The 18,229-nt window shown below is 41.3% G+C and overlaps 3 protein-coding genes across 3 annotated transcripts; 2 read left to right on the top strand and 1 right to left on the bottom strand.

The window, feature by feature from the left end:
* Window positions 1-3,118: 3,118 nt before the first annotated feature.
* On the top strand, window positions 3,119-3,493 carry LOC308285843 (histone H2B-like; the record flags this gene model as incomplete). Its single annotated transcript, XM_080726732.1, has 1 exon — window positions 3,119-3,493. The coding sequence occupies one exon, from the start codon at window positions 3,119-3,121 to the stop codon at window positions 3,491-3,493; it is 375 nt and encodes a 124-aa protein (XP_080582858.1).
* A 640-nt stretch (window positions 3,494-4,133) lies between these two features.
* LOC308284778 (histone H2A-like) lies at window positions 4,134-5,051 on the bottom strand (the record flags this gene model as incomplete). Its single annotated transcript, XM_080725505.1, has 2 exons — window positions 4,134-4,516; window positions 5,003-5,051. 2 exons carry the CDS (start codon window positions 5,049-5,051, stop codon window positions 4,134-4,136), a joined length of 432 nt encoding a protein of 143 aa, XP_080581631.1.
* Window positions 5,052-5,532: 481 nt separating this feature from the next.
* On the top strand, window positions 5,533-5,943 carry LOC308285531 (histone H3.2; the record flags this gene model as incomplete). The annotated part of the gene is made up of 1 exon (XM_080726313.1): window positions 5,533-5,943. One exon carries the CDS (start codon window positions 5,533-5,535, stop codon window positions 5,941-5,943), a length of 411 nt encoding a protein of 136 aa, XP_080582439.1.
* Window positions 5,944-18,229: the final 12,286 nt, after the last annotated feature.

Raw genomic sequence — 18,229 nt, 5'->3', positions numbered from 1 at the left:
AAGTCGTAACAACACTATTACAGCGAGATGATCAGAGTTAACCAAAACACGTGTTTTGTAAGTTACAGGAAAAATATTTGCATTAATATACACCCGGTCTATCCTCGTTTTGACATTTCTGTCAAATCGAGTATATCCCACGTCAGTCGGATGCAACATCCTAAATACATCTGACACACCACATAATTCACTCATCTTTTTCAACTCAACACCTTCTCTATTACGGACCCGGGCATCAAGAATAGTATCAGATATTCTGTCGTTAGCATCAGTATAAGCGTTAAAGTCTCCACATAATATCGTATGATAACCAACTGTTAATAACTCGTATAATCTTTTAAACATTCTTACTTTCGTTGCAGCATCTGGAGGTGTGTAAACGTTTATAATTCTAAGCTTTACATTTAAATAAAAACAGTCAACTAATAAAATTCTCCCTGGAATAATTTCTCTTGTCTTTATAATCTCAGCTTTACTTTTAAAGAATATACCAACACCATCAGCCTTATCAAGCCCTATAGATATAATAGAAGTACCTTTTTCCCATATGTTAGTTACATCATCAATATCATCCCGAGTTGTAAGACGTAATTCTTGTGTACATATAATGTCATACAACGTAGTATGGAGAATATTCATCTTAGTCTTTCTGTTCTCTGCCGACTTGATTCCTCTCAAGTTACAGGTAACTACAGAGAGTGTAGACATTATATAACAGTGTTAGTGTTAACCGCGCTTTCATCGCTGTTTATGCTTCTTCTCAACATTGGCCAGAGGCGACGTCTGTCGCTTCTGACCATTTACACTCACATGATGCTCAGCTCCTTCTCCTCGAGTCCCGTCTGCAGCATCGGGGAGGAGCCCCTCTCCTCCCCCCGAAACAAGGCTACTGCCTGGGGTGCTGTCGCTCGGTTCACTCGGCTCCTCGCTTGCTGAGTCATAATCTGACTCCTCGCCCTTCTCCTCATCACGTTGCTCATCATCCTCAGCTCCCTTCTCCTCCTCGACGCCAGAAGAGTCGGACCAGGGAGGCAGGATGTTTTTCACAGCATCCTCCAGCTGTCTGACAGCCTCCTCCGTCTCCTCTGCGGCAGCTGCCTCTGGACAAGAGGGTGGCGGCGACTGCTGCTGCTGTCCCACCATCTGAAAGATCACCCCTCCGGAGCGCGCTGCGGCTGCTCTCATGTTGGCGGCTGAGAAAGAACTTCTCCCACGGCCTCTCCCTCTGCCTGGCACCAGCTGCTGGCTCACCTTCGTCTCAGCTGTCGTCCCAGCTTCACCGCGCTCCCCTCTCGGAGTTGGTGTTGTAGCGCCGGGTTCCAGTTGAGTACGACGACCTCTCCCAGGCACCAGCATAGAGAGGGAACTCAGGATTGAGATTGGCCTGAAGTTGCCAGGGTCAGGCTCCTTCCTCCCCGTCCCCGCTGTCATCCCAGCTTCACTGCGCTCCTCAGTCGGAGTTGGTGTTGTAGCGCTGGGTTCCAGCTGCGGACGGCTCTGCTGCCCACTGTCAGCCGACTGTGGGGTGCTGGCGTCGTCTGGTGGCGGCACCATAGAGTTGTAATAAGAGGGCGGCACCTGCTGTCTGCTGCTCCTTAGTAGCTCCACGACCCGTCTCTGCTGCTCCGTTGCTTGTTCTTTGCGCTGTTCTTTAGCCTTGTTGCTGTAAGACTTGGGGCACTGGAAATACGAGTGCCCGAGCTCTCCACACAGGCTGCATACCGCGCTGTTCTGGCAGTCCTTCGCCTTGTGTCCTAAGCCCGAACACTTCCAGCACTTGACCTCCTTGCACTCCCGGACCTGGTGCTCCGTACTGCTACACACGAAGCACCTGGTCTCCTGGCCCGGGTAGAACACACGGCCGTTGTACGGACCCAGTGAAATGGAGCTGGGCAAGCACATCCGTTTGCCGTTGGTGTCGAGCTTGATCTCCACCTTGTACTTTCGTACTCCATACCATATCCCAAAGGAATCCACCGGCTTGTACGGTTTCTCTAGCAGGTTGCAGTAGCGCTTCAAGTATAGCTCCACGTCGTGGTCTGAGACCCGTCCGGTCCAAAACTTAACCACCACGTTCACCACACTGATGCTAACAGAAGATTCTATGGACCAGTACTTCCATTTCTCCTCCTCGATCTCAGAAGCGTACTGTTCAAGAAAGCGACGCAGCGTCGTCTCTTGAAAAAAACACAACTCGAACTCACGCCGGTTCGGCAAGGCGATAAAGGAGTAGATATCCTTTGCACTAACAAGCTTGCTCTTAAACAAAAGCTCTTTTCCCACAAACTCCCGTGTGGGGAGGTCTGCCTCGCCCGTATACTTTAAACGAGCCCAGTTGTGGACAAAACGGGACGCAAACGTAGTAGACATTATTTATCACTACATTATAACGCCGGTTTTGCCTCTTCCGCTCATCGTGTAGATTTATTTCTAGAGTTTAAGCTCGAAGAAAATACAGAGTTTACAATGTCCCAACTGAAGTTAACTGGAGCGATGGAACTAAATCGATTCTGCTTTCATTGTCTTGAAGTAATGCGGGCTAGGAATGGAGAAAAATAAAGTCACACACACACACACACACACACACACACACACACACACACACACAAACAGCCGAGAGAGAGGGGGAGGGAGGGAGAGAGACACTGCCAGCGCACCCGGTTCTCTATTTTGTTTTTCTAAGCCCAGAAGAGCGGAATCACATTTACACATTATAATACTTGATTAACTATTTCTTATATTATAGACTAATATTGTGAATAATGCCATTGTCTCAATGAATAGACAGACTGATATAGTCTATACCTTTTGTTATTCAAGAAAGCACTGTTTACATTGGGGACCTTCATGGACATTAAAATATGTATACCCTAAATTACTATACATTTTCCCCAAGTGCATGTTTAGCCACTCAAAATATTACAGGGACAATAGAGCGCACGAGCGGGAGAAATAATACAGAAATAAAGACACCACCCTCTTTGTGGGAGGATCAGATCAGCCAATCATCTGCTGGGAGTCACACCACTACATTAGCATTGGCTGTGTATAAATAATGGTGCGACTGCGCTCTCTCATCACATTCTTCACTGCTAGCCACTGAAAGAATACAGCCAGGATGCCCGAAGTTGCAAAGCCAGCGCCCAAGAAGGGCTCCAAGAAAGCCGTCTCCAAGACCGCCACCAAGGGCGGCAAGAAGCGCAGAAAGTCCAGGAAGGAGAGCTACGCCATCTACGTGTACAAGGTCCTGAAGCAGGTCCACCCTGACACCGGTATCTCCTCCAAGGCCATGGGCATCATGAATTCCTTTGTCAATGACATCTTTGAGCGCATCGCCGGTGAAGCCTCTAAACTGGCTAACTACAACAAACGCCGCACCATCTCATCCAGGGAGATCCAGACCGCCGTCCGCCTGCTGCTCCCCGGTGAGCTGGCCAAGCACGCCGTGTCTGAGGGCACCAAGGCTGTCACCAAGTACACCAGCTCCAAGTAAACTGAATACTCTACTGTCCTAAACCAACGGTCCTTTTAAGGACCACCCACATTTTCCCAGAAAGAGTTGATCCAAATGCTAACCATATAGCCTGTCTAAAATCATTATCAGCTATTGTGATGACAGGTGACTTGCAAACTAGATATACAATCAGACGTAGTTTACAAAGGAAAGACATGGCATAACAGTCCTTATATTACAGTAGCATAGATGTATTATTTAATAATGGGTGCATCGCTATGCTTGTAAACAATGTATATTCATGTCACATAAGTGTTGGCCTAGTTTTTATGAAGTGTAGATGATTATGCTATAATGTTACTAAAAGTTGTCATGCGTGAAACTACCCACAGCAGTATTCTGAAATGGTGTTTTGTTTAAGTTGTAAATTACGGTACATTACATAAGTGCACCTACGACTATATATTCCATCATTGTTACAAGCTCGTGTAGAATATAAATAGTAACCACAGTGCTTATTTCACAATTTTAATAGGATATTACAGTAAGATATTGTGGTCACTAAAATGTTATATTATACTTTTTCTCCTCATAGGGTATTAGGAGCCACTCTTTGTTGAATTAGTGGGTGGCTCTTAAAAGAGCCTTTGTGGGGTTTATTTAGACGAATGAAACCGATTTATTTCTTGGCGGCTTTCTCGGTCTTCTTGGGGAGCAGAACAGCCTGGATGTTGGGCAGCACACCGCCCTGAGCGATGGTCACTCCGCCCAGCAGTTTGTTGAGCTCCTCGTCGTTGCGGACGGCCAGCTGGAGGTGACGGGGGATGATACGAGTCTTCTTGTTGTCACGGGCAGCGTTTCCAGCCAACTCCAGGATCTCAGCGGTCAGGTACTCGAGGACAGCCGCCAGATAAACCGGGGCGCCGGCACCGACTCTCTGGGCATAGTTGCCTTTACGCAGCAGCCTGTGGACACGGCCAACGGGGAACTGGAGCCCGGCACGGGATGAGCGAGTCTTGGCCTTCGCCCTAGCCTTTCCGCCGGTCTTACTTTTTTTTTTTTCTGCGAGAACACACACACAAAAAATGCGGTGGTCAAAACAAAGGAATATCCAAGCATCTATGCACAAACCACAGTCCTTTTTTTTTATCTCTATTTACGTATAGCAATTGAGATTCAGAATATGCCAGCACACATGGAGGTAGAACAGATGAAGTGCTAACTATCATTGTCATTAGAGAAACATTCTAAATTGTCAAATTTGATTCTTTAAAAGTTGTGCCATTTTGCTGACCACCAGAAAACACATTGCACCTTTTTAATGGTTACATGGTCTTTACATCATTAAGAGAGATATAACAAGTCCATCATCTCCCCAGGGTGATTTCCCCTCTAAAGCCAGGTGGTGGCAGAGCATACGATGCTCTGTGTTGAACAGTGAATGCTAGCTCATCCAGTACCTTTTTAAACTTTCCTTGTCGTTTTGCAGAAGCCTGCCCCTGGTGGTCAGAATAACACACAGTAAGGAATAGAAAGACACAAACACACCATAAGGATTCTCTTCATTTATCTTTCGTCCCATCAAGTGGATCATCATCTATTCACCTACCTTTCAAATGTTTTACAGTTTACCATATCCCCATATTTATGTGCTCATATTGGCCATTGCGGCTGAGATTGAATGACTATATGCCACTGGTCTCTTCTCGCCCGCTCATTTTGTAGGTTTATTTCTGGAGTATTCGCTCAAAGAAATGTGATGGAGGAGAGGAGCACGAGCCATTTTATACGTTTGACTTTGTAACACACTATTATGTGATTGGTGGGACAGACTCTGTGTGCGCCCCACCAATCATAAAAACGAGTGTGTGCGCGGGCTGAGTGTGTATGAGCTCCCCACCAATCACTACTAGTGGCGTGGTCGGCTCCTCCCAGTCTAAACTCTGGTTCCTCCCAAACAAGGAGGTTCCTGACCACAGACCAATCAGAGAAAGACGGCGTCTCAGAGCCGATGAGATAAAAAGAAAGAGTTTGCGCTCGTTTCATCACAACTTCTTTGTTTAAGCAAAAGAACGAAAATGGCCAGAACCAAGCAGACCGCCCGTAAATCCACCGGAGGCAAAGCCCCCAGGAAGCAGCTCGCCACCAAGGCAGCTCGTAAGAGCGCGCCGGCAACCGGTGGAGTGAAGAAGCCTCACCGTTACCGTCCCGGTACAGTTGCTCTGAGGGAGATCCGTCGTTACCAGAAATCTACCGAGCTGCTGATCCGCAAGCTGCCCTTCCAGCGCCTGGTGAGGGAGATCGCCCAGGACTTCAAGACCGACCTGCGCTTCCAGAGCTCCGCCGTCATGGCTCTGCAGGAGTCAGCCGAGGCTTATCTGGTCGGTCTGTTTGAAGACACCAACCTGTGCGCCATCCACGCCAAGAGGGTGACCATCATGCCCAAAGACATCCAGCTGGCACGTCGTATCCGTGGAGAACGTGCATAAACTATTCGTCACTGTCTGACCCCCAAAACGGCTCTTTTAAGAGCCACCCATCTATTTATTTAAAGAGCTTGTCCTCATGTGAATCCAGTCCTACTAAATTAATTCTGGCTAACTGGTATACTGCATAGCCTTTTGATGTCAGTGATACTTTATTTATTTTTAATTTGCAGTCTACAAGAAAGAACTGAAATTAAAAATGGATCGTACTGCAACACATTTGTGATTTCATTTCCCCACATAAAATGTATTACAAAATGATTTAAATGTCAAACAAATTGACTTGTCTAGAGTTTAATAGCCCATTTCTGTACAATAACTTGTCTAGCGGTTTTGGTGTGGGGCCTCATACAACATGTTCACATGTAGGCTATACGCCAACTATTATTAGCCCTCAATAAAATGTCCACTAATGGAAGATATCATCCAAATCGACTAGATACATTATACTGCAGTCTACGCCATTACTGACTGTCTGTTCGTAAAACTACGGTCGGTGCGATTGTGATCTGAGGACGTAAGGGAGGACAGGCAGACCTTTCTGTGTGGGCGTTACCCCCCCCCCCCCCACCGAGAAGCCGCTTTCTTATGCCAATAAAGCTCCATTGAATTGACTGCAGCCACTTGTACCCACACACACACACTGACAAAGCATTATTGCTAGTTAACTCCTCTATTTCTTTTTTTTGAGCGGTGGTTACACACACGTGGCTTGTGTGTATGCGTGCGTGTGTGTGTGTGTGCGTGTCTGTATGTAGCCTGAAGTACCTTTTTTGACCACACATGTTAAGGGAGGGGCGCTGTTGTTCAGGCCAGGCCAGACACACACACACACACACACACTCACACACACACTCACACTCACACACACCCCACACACACAGCCCCCCCCCCCCCCCCCCCCCCCCACACGACCACCGCTCAGTTCACACGGGTGTGATTTTTATGTTTTCAAGTGCCACTCACTGATGCAATAATGTATATTATGCATGTGGTGTTACAAAATACCATTTGCTCCGGACCATAATATTAACTCATTTTAAATAATGCATTATATATAATAATAAAAAAAAACTTGGCATAGCTCATGGTCTTGCAAAATGCATCACTGGTGTTTCACATGCCATGACAACAATGCTCCAACACAGGTAGTTTAGGTATTATGCAGCCATATAAGTTGCATATTTGTGATAGTATGCTTTTAATGTGCCTGTTAAAACATTGTATTATGACAATTAGCAAAAATGCAGATCTACAAGCGAAACGTGCCTTTTGAAGTGCTGTAAGCTTGTAGATTGGCTATTTTAACTAATTTTAACTCATTTAGACAAATCTTACATGATCATTTGTGGAAAAGCTTTGAATATGTCCCCAAATATATAGGACCAATATGGTTGTTTGTTGGTGATTATAAAGATACATTCATACTCAAAGGATTAGAGGAAACCCATTGCATTTAATAAGGATCACTGATAAATGATGTGAAAATAGCAGATCTACAAGCCGTGAGCTTGTATATCTGCTATATCAGAACTGGTATAGAGCTGCTATATTGATGTTGTAAAGTTTTATTTATTAGATTATTGTGGGCTCGCCTGGAAGGCGAGCACACGTATGTTATCTTCATTATTGTGGGCTCGCCTGGAAGGCGAGCACACGTATGTTATCTTCATTATTTATAGTCAGTCAGTCAGTCAGTATCTCCTCAAAACTTTGGCGCGCTTCATCTCTTAAACGCTTACACCTTTCAACACCATTCAAATTTTTATGTGTTCAGCTTACTGAGGACACGTGTGCTTGTACTTTTGGTTTTGAAATGTTTTGTAGTTTAATTATAAAAAAATAAAAATGTTTAACTTTAAGCACCCAATGCATTTCCAATGGGTTTAGTGAGTGGGGAGAGAGTGAGACAGAGGAAAGGGACCCATGTTTATATTAAGTCGCTGTGGCTGCAATATTCACACTTCAGATATGCTATTTATATCAATGCGTTCACACAGGTCTGCTGTCTGATTTGATCCAAATGTCTAAGCTGTGTGATGTATAAAACTATAGTTATAGTTAAAACTATAAATAAATGTCCCTCTCCACTCTACTGATTGACACAGCTGTGATTAAAGGCTTGGCTGTCATTGGCTGTTCTGTGGTGATGTAGCCTTACATAAGTCGGTCCTGCAGTGACAATGCGAAAGTCTCGGCAGAGACGTCTTAATTTAAGGCTAGTGGTGCTGCAAAGTAACCAAGTACATTTACTCAAGTATATACAAACAAGTACTTGTACCTACAGTACAATTTTTAGGTACTTTTACTCTAATTTCCATTTTTGTTACTTATACTCTACTATAAATACAGCATTTGACAGCTTCAGTTACTTTTTATTTAGCAGATTTTATTATTAATAATAATAATAACTAGAAATACTGTTCCTTCGAAACAGTGTGGGCTCGATTCCAACCCAAAACAATAATAGTAAAAGTGTCAAGTTCCCAGGCAATGCTCTCTTTCATTTTACTGACGTAAAATGGTAATGCAAATACAATGTAGACAAGCAGTGTTATTACATGAACTTAAAGGACCAGGTCACCTTTGGGACAACCAGATCTTATTTTATTGTTGTGTGGGACACGATCAACACAATGTTGAGTTATTTTTTGTGTTCAATCTGTGTTTTTAGATATTTTAGTATTTCAGTATGCTACAACTGGTCATATGATGCATTTTGCATCATATGATGCATGAGATGATGCAATATCATGCTACAAAGCATCATATGACCAGTTGTAGCATGCTGAAATACTAAAATATCTAAAAACAAAGATTGAACACAAGAAATTACTCAGGATTGTGTTGATCGTGTCCCACACAACAATAAAATAAGATCTGGTTGTCCCAGAGGTGACCTGGTCCTTTAACGGTATGGACAATTAAATCAAAATAAAATAAAATTAAAGCTGCAAGCAGCGATGACCGGGCCCTCGCAGCTCTACCCACGTCACAAGGGGCAGCGGTTACACTATTACACTTATTGCCCTTTTACACTTATTGCCCTATTACACTATTACACTATTACACTATTACACTATTACAATTATTACACTATTACACTTATTACACTATTACACTATTACACTTATTGCCCTATTACACTATTACACTATTACACTATTACACTTATTACACTATTACACTTATTATACTATTACACTATTACACTATTACACTTATTACACTATTACACTTATTACACTATTACACTATTGCACTATTACACTTATTACACTATTACACTTATTGTGCTATTACACTATTACACTTATTACACTATTACACTATTACACGTATTGTGCTATTACACTATTACACTTATTACACTATTACACTATTACACTTATTACACTATTACACTTATTGTGCTATTACACTATTACACTTAATACACTATTACACTTATTGCGCTATTACACTATTACACTTATTACACTATTACACATATTGCACTATTACACTTATTGTGCTATTACACTATTACACTTATTGCCCTTTTACACTTATTGCCCTATTACACTATTACAATTATTACACTATTACACTATTACACTTATTACACTATTACACTATTACACTTATTGCCCTATTACACTATTACACTATTACACTTATTACACTATTACACTTATTACACTATTACACTATTACACTTATTACACTATTACACTTATTACACTTATTACACTATTGCACTATTACACTATTACACTATTACACTTATTACACTATTACACTATTACACTTATTGCGCTATTACACTAAAATCATAGTCGACTATACAAATCCTTAGTCGGGGACTGTGTGTGTGTGTGTGTGTGTGTGTGTGTGTGTGTGTGTGTGTGTGTGTGTGTGTGTGTGTGTGTGTGTGTGTGTGTGTGTGTGTGTCCCTCTTCTGTGTTGCCTAGAACTGGAGGATTGATTTTGGGGTTTGTATTGTAAAGTACAATGTGTGATGTCATCAAGTTGTAATTTGCAATACAAACCCCAAAATCAATCCTCCAGTTCTAGGCAACACAGAAGATGGGGAACTTTCTTTTTATTTCCACACAACTCCTCTAAGGTATATTAATGACATAGTTCAATATTGAAAATGGGTGGTCTTCCCCTTTAAGACGTCTCTGCCGAGACTTTCGCATTGTCACTGCAGGGCCGACTTATGTAAGGCTAAATCACCACAGAACAGCCAATGACAGCCAAGCCTTTAATCACAGCTGTGTCAATCAGTAGAGTGCAGAGGGACATTTATTTATAGTTTTAACTATAACTATAGTTTTATATATCACACAGCTTAGACATTTGGATCAAATCAGACAGCAGACCTGTGTGAACGCATTGATATAAATAGCATATCTGAAGTGTGAATATTGCAGCCACAGCGACTTAATATAAACATGGGTCCCTTTCCTCTGTCTCACTCTGCTAAACCCATTGGAAATGCATTGGGTGCTTAAAGTTAAACATTTTAATTTTTTTATAATTAAACTACAAAACATTTCAAAAAGAAAAATACACGCACACTTGTCCTCAGTAAGCTGAACACATAAAAATTTGAATGGTGTTGAAAGGTGTAAGCGTTTAGGAGATGAAGCGCGCCAAAGTTTTGAGGATACTGACTAGTATAGTATAGAAATAAATAATGAAGATAACATACGTGTGCTCGCCTTCCAGGCGAGCCCACAATTATTAACACGCACGCACGCACGCACGCACACACGCACACACACACGCATACACACACACTGACACACAAACAACTGTTACTGTGTTACTGTGGAGACGTTTGCTTGTATTTGTCTTTGACACATGTTTTGTAGTGTTTTAGAAATTTAACTTAAAAAGAATAAGGTTCCCGGGCGATGGGCTTTACAGTATATATCCTAGAACCCGCAGGGGCACTCTGTGTGGTTGTTGTTGGTTGTCAGGGAGATATCACAACCAATGCATTTCCAAATCAGACGATCAACCGAAGTGGACCCACCTGGCAAAACCACACCCCAAACACTTTAAAAGCCATGAATTTCAGCCTGTCTGCATTTGAATCCTAGTATATCCCATATGCATTTGGATCAGCATGTCCCGTACTGTATACCAACTTTTACTTTACACTTTTGTTACTTATACTCCACTGCAATTGCATTTGGCAGCTTTAGTTACTTGTTACTTTGCAGATTTTATTATTAATACAAAACATACGGTAGATGAATCACGTAGAAGCTGATCTACAATGTGACATTGCGACATGTTGTGATCTTGTAGATCTGCTGTTTTTAAAAAGCTTGTCAATATTAGGACCATCTGCGTACTATTACTTTGATGTGGTTTGCTGGTTTGCAAAGTGTAGTTCAGGGACCCCTAGGACAGACACACACACACACACACACACACACACACACACACACACACACACACACACACACACACACACACACACACACACACACACACACACACACACACACAGGTTCCCCATCTTTCTTCCCAGGCTTTAAACAGCCATAACTTCAGTTCCCAACATGCTACTGGTCTCGAACTTTTGTTGTTGGTTACCCGTCCACATTATATTTTAATTTTATTTTGATTTAATTGTCCATACCTTTAAAGGACCAGGTCACCTCTGGGACAACCAGATCTTATTTTATTGTTGTGTGGGACACGATCAACACAATCCTGTAATTTCTTGTGTTCAATCTGTGTTTTTAGATATTTTATTATTTCAGCATGCTACAACTGGTCATATGATGCTTTGTAGCATGATATTGCATCATCTCATGCATCATATGATGCAAAATGCATCATATGACCAGTTGTAGCATACTGAAATACTAAAATATCTAAAAACACAGATTGAACACAAAAAATAACTCAACATTGTGTTGATCGTGTCCCCACACAACAATAAAATAAGATCTGGTTGTCCCAAAGGTGACCTGGTCCTTTAAGTTCATGTAATAACACTGCTTGTCTACATTGTATTTGCATTACCATTTTACGTCAGTAAAATGAAAGAGAGCATTGCCTGGGAACTTGACACTTTTACTATTATTGTTTTGGGTTGGAATCGAGCCCACACTGTTTCGAAGGAACAGTATTTGTGGGCTCGCCTGGAAGGCGAGCACACGTATGTTATCTTCATTATTTATCTATCAGTCAGTCAGTCAGTCAGTATCTCCTCAAAACTTTGGCGCGCTTCATCTCTTAAACGCTTACACCTTTCAACACCATTCAAATTTTTATGTGTTCAGCTTACTGAGGACACGTGTGCTTGTACTTTTGGTTTTGAAATGTTTTGTAGTATAAATATAAAAAAATAAAAATGTTTAACTTTAAGCACCCAATGCATTTCCAATGGGTTTAGTAGAGTGGAGAGAAGGATAATAGACCCATGTTTATGTTAAGGCGCTGTGGCTGCAGTGTTCACACTTCAGATATGCTATCTATATCATTGCGTTCACACAGGTCTGCTCTCTGATTTGATCCAAATGTCTAAGCTGTGTGATGTATAAAACTATAGTTATAGTTAAAACTATAAATAAATGTCCCTCTCCACTCTACTGATTACACAGCTGTGATCAAGAATCAAGTCCGGGCGATGGGATGTAAATCCCATAGCCATATATCCTAGAGCCCGCAGGGACAGTCAGCCATATTAGTGGTTGTTGTTGGTTGTCAGGGAGATATCAAAACCAATGCATTTCCAAGTCAGATCCACAAACACAATAAAAGCCATGCTCCACTCCTCAGTCTGGAGTGGCCACATAGAAGAACGCCTTGGTTATAGACATAGTGGAGGACAGATGTGATCTGGGATTGTTAGCCTACAGTATATGCACTCAATATACTCCACTACAGTTGGAGTCCATTTGACAGTTGCTGGTTCCCAAACACAGAATCAAAAATGTAGATCTAGAACACATAGAATATGTACAGTACAGTAAGGTTCAGTAGAGTACAGTAAAAGTACAGTAAGGTTCAGTAGAGTACAGTAAAGTACAGTAAGGTACAGAAAGGTACAGTACAGAAAGGTACAGTAGAGTACAGTACAGTAAGGTACAGTAAAGTACAATACAGTACAGTAAGGTACAGTAGAGTACAGTAAAGTACAGTAGAGTACAGTAAGGTACAGTAGAGTACAGTAAAGTAAGGTACAGTAGAGTACAGTACAGTAAGGTACAGTACGGCACAGTAGAGTACAGTACAGTATAGTACAGTAAGGTACAGTAGAGTACAGTAAAGTACAGTACAGTAAGGTACAGTACAGTAAGGTACAGTAAGTTACAGTAGAGTACAGTAAAGTACAGTAAGGTACAGCAGAGTACAGTAAAGTACAGTACTGTAAGGTACAGTACAGTACAGTAGTGTACAGTAAAGTACAGTAAAGTACAGTAACGTACAGCACAGTAAGGTACAGCAAGATACAGTAGTGTACAGTAAAGTACAGTACAGTAAAGTGCAATACAGTACAGTAAGGTACAGTAGAGTACAGTAAAGTACAGTAGAGTACAGTAAGGTACAGTAGAGTACAGTAAAGTACAGTATAGTAAGGTACAGTACAGTAAGTTATAGTACGGCATAGTAGAGTACAGTACAGTATAGTACAGTAAGGTACAGTAGACTACAGTTAAGTACAGTACAGTAAGGTACAGTACAGTAAGGTACAGTACAGTACAGTAAGGTACAGTAGAGTACAGTAAAGTACAGTACAGTAAGGTACAGTAGAGTACAGTAAAGTACAGTAAGTTACAGTAGAGTACAGTAAAGTACAGTAAGTTACAGTACAGTACAGTACAGTACAGTAAGGTGCAGTACAGTATAGTAAGGTACAGTACAATACTGTAGGGTACTGTACCTTACAGTACCTTAAAGTATCCTATTTGTTGGGTTGGAATCGAGCCCACACTGTTTCGAAGGAACAGTATTTCTAGTTCTAGTTTATTTCTATATTTATATACTAGTCAGTATCTCCTCAAAACTTTGGCGCGCTTCATCTCTTAAACGCTTACACCTTTCAACACCATTCACATTTTTATGTGTTCAGCTTACTGAGGACACGTGTGCTTGTATTCTTGGTTTTGAAATGTTTTGTAGTATAAATATAAAAAAATAAAAATGTTTAACTTTAAGCACCCAATGCATTTCCAATGGGTTTAGTGAGTGGGGACAGAGTGGAGAGAAGGATAATAGACCCATGTTTATGTTAAGGCGCTGTGGCTGCAGTGTTCACACTTCAGATATGCTATCTATATCATTGCGTTCACACAGGTCTGCTCTCTGATTTGATCCAAATATCTAAGCTTTGTGATGTATATATTCTGAGTTAAAACTACAAATATCTATAAATGTCCCTCTCCACTCTACTGATTGAGACAGCTGTGATTAAAGGCCTGTCTGTCATTGGCTGTTCTGTGGTGCTGCAAAGTAACCAAGTACATTTACTCAAGTATATACAAGTACTTGTACCTACAGTACAATTTTGAGGTACTTTTACTCTACTTTCCATTTTTGTTACATATACTCTACTATAAATACAGCATTTGACAGCCTCAGTTACTTGTTACTTTGCAGATTTTATTATTAATAAAAAACATAGATGGACCACTTAATACTGCTATGAAGTTGATCTACAATGTGCACACGCACGCACGCACGCACGCACGCACGCACGCACGCACGCACGCACGCACGCACGCACGCACGCACGCACGCACGCACGCACACACACACACACACACACACACACACACACACACACACACACACACACACACACACACACACACACACACACACACACACAAACAACTGTTACTGTGTTACTGTGGAGACGTTTGCTTGTATTTGTCTTTGAGACATGTTTTGTAGTGTTTTAGAAATGTTACTTAAAAAGAATAAGGTTTTAGGATCCCGGGCAATGGGATTTACAGTATATATCCTAGAACCCGCAGGGACAATCAGCCGTATTAGTGGTTGTTGTTGGTTTTCAGGGAGATATCACAACCAATGCATTTTCAAATCAGATCCACAAACACAATAAAAGTCATGCTCCACTCCTCAGTCTGGAGTGGCCACATAGAAGAACGCCTTGGTTATAGACATAGTGGAGGACAGATGTGATCTGGGATTGTTAACCTACAGTATATGCACTCAATATACACCTCTAGAACACATAGAATATGTACAGTAAGGTTCAGTAGAGTACAGTAAAAGTACAGTAAGGTTCAGTAGAGTACAGTAAAGTACAGTAAGGTACAGTAAAGTACAATAAAGTACAGTAAAGTACAATAAAGTACAGTAAGGTACAGTGGAGTACAGTAAAGTACAGTAGAGTACAGTAAAGTACAGTATAGTAAGGTACAGTAGAGTACAGTACAGTAAGGTACAGTACGGTACAGTAGAGTACAGTATAGTATAGTACAGTAAGGTACAGTACAGTAAGGTACAGTAGAGTACAGTAAGGTACAGTAGAGTACAGTAAAGTACAGTACAGTACAGTAAGGTACAGTAGAGTACAGTAAAGTACAGTAAGTTACAGTAGAGTACAGTAAAGTACAGTAAGGTAAAGTACAGTAGAGTACAGTAAAGTACAGTAAGTTACAGTACAGTACAGTACAGTAAGGTGCAGTACAGTATAGTAAGGTACAGTACAATACTGTAGGGTACTGTACCTTACAGTACCTTAAAGTATCCTATTTGTTGGGTTGGAATCGAGCCCACACTGTTTCGAAGGAACAGTATTTCTAGTTATTTATTATTATTAGAGAGAGAATTTGTATTGTATCTTATTGCTGTCTGACATGATTGATATTCAGACTAATCCTGCATATTGGTTTTAGAGTTTAAATTACATTGAGAACCTGTCAAAATGTATATCTGACAATTGGCATAAAATAAGTCAGAATTATGTTTTTTTAAGACTAGTATTGATTGGACAATTGGCAAAAAAAATGTTTTAAAACTGGTATTGATCTGACATTTGGTCAAAAAGTCATTAATTGGAATGTTGTGTTTATGCTATAACTTAATGCAATAGAATGACGTTTTATGACTATAGTACACACACGCACGCACACACACACACACACACACACACACACACACACACACACACACACACACACACACACACACACACACACACACACACACACACACACACACACACACACAGCAAAGTGTTTTTGTATCATACTATTTAGGCCCAAAGTTAAGGTATTGTGTGTACACTTCTGCTTTGGCAATTTAAACATGTTTTCTCATGCCAATAAAGCCCTTTGAATTATGAAATTATGAATGAAAATGAGAGAGTATTTGAAGACACACAGACGCATGCACGCACGCGCGCGCGCACACACACACACACACACACACACATAGCCCCTGCCTATAGGCTAGACATGCTGATTCAATTTGCAATAACACTTAATTAAATGGTGGTGTGTGTGTGTGTGTGTGTGTGTGTTGGGGGGGGGGGGGGGGGGGGGCACGTTTCCTCAAGTTTCATAGCTTGTTTCTCACCTCTCCCATAGTTCTACCGTACCAACAGATACTTGTCATTGTCTCACTATCTGAAGCATCTTCAGAGTTCAACACAATGGAACAATGTCTCCCCCCGTCAGGGTGGAGCTGAATGAGGTGAAACTCCATTGCATGTGTTAATGACTGCCATTCACATTTGAATGAATCAAATGTGAGTCGCTTTGTCTGTGAGGATGATTGCATTCACACACCAGCCCGTTTGACTGTGAAGTGTGAACACCAAGGCCGTCGTTCTGGGCCAGGCCTCAAATTCACATTAAACTTCATCTTGTCGTCTGTAAATGCAAAGCTTGAACACCATTGAATGTTATCTAAGGCAGTGGTTCTAAACCTTTTCAGGCTGCGACCCCCAAAATAATCATATTTGAACTGGGGACCCCCCACATTGACAAGCACTAAGAGTTATACATTTTGTATAACACGCTTCTATTGTGAAAATAGCAGATCTACATGCTTGTGAGCATGTAGATTGGCTATTTTCACAATTTCTGCCTCTCGATACACGTAAACTGTACCTTGGTTTGTTTACTGTTGCTAACCATCTGGGGACCGCCCAAAATGTGTAGTGTAGTGTAGTTTGGATTCATGTCAATTTGTGTTTTCAGATATTTAACCACTTGAACCGTCAATACTTGATAAACTTGACATTTCACTCTGTACTTAGTCTGCTCTTTTTCCCCTCTACACTAAAGCTCTTTGCCGAAAATAGCCGATCTGCTATTTTTGTCTAAAGTTCTCAGAATCTCAGAACACCACTGTTCAAGTGGTTAATATATAAAAAAGGAGAAAAAAGTTTCTATCACACAAAGATTTGGAGGATCCACTGTAGTAACTCTAAGGACCCCTATTAGGGGTCCCAGACCCCCTGTTGAAGACCTCTGGTTTAGGCCTAACGATAAGCTTCCTAGAAGGCCACTCTACACATTGGAACACAGAAACATGTTACTAAATTATGACACTAGACTGATTAAATACAACTCCAATAAGAGGGACGTCGTGGTTTTATCAGGGTAACAGATTGACCATTTTATAAGACAAAACAAACACTGTTGTTCCTTTTTACACACTTCCTCACGTTCTTGTTCCTGAAGGTCAATTTCTGTACAAGCTTAAAATGTGTTGTGTGCTTGTAGATCGATTATGTTTTGCTATTGATTCACAACCAAGGGTTAAGACATAACCATGTAAGTGTTTCAAGATCATAGATTTCAAAACTAGGCTCCAATGTGGGGTCTATAGGGCCTCCCAAGGACCCCTTGGGGGCGTTCCAGGGGTCCCCAGCAAACTGGGGAAGTTTAACAACTTTAAGTCTATACTTCAGTGGTTCAAAAAAGCTGAGTTCACAACATGTCATACTGCAAGTCGTTGTGAGCTTGTAGATTTGCTGTTTCCAAATCGTATTGAATGTTATTTCAAAACTGTGAAAACAACTCGCTGAGCTGCGACGAGTTGTGAGCTTGTAGATTGTCTATTTTCAGCATGCAACCACGTGTAACGTCTGTCATTATGATGCCACCGAATGACCGAGGCCCACCAAGATACATTTTTGCAGACAAAATCAACTGTAGGCCTACATTTAGTTGACCAAAACTAGACTAAAACTAAAACATTTCAGATGACACAAATATGACCAAAACTAAAATGACCGACCCTTTGTCATTATTTTGAGAACAGAATCTATAGGCTAAAGTAAAGGATAGTTGATTAG

The sequence above is a fragment of the Nannobrachium achirus genome, assembly GCF_963921795.1.
Source record: "Nannobrachium achirus genome assembly, chromosome: 5".
Taxonomy (NCBI): Eukaryota; Metazoa; Chordata; class Actinopteri; order Myctophiformes; family Myctophidae; genus Nannobrachium; species Nannobrachium achirus.
This window is presented reverse-complemented; position numbering and strand designations above follow the sequence as displayed.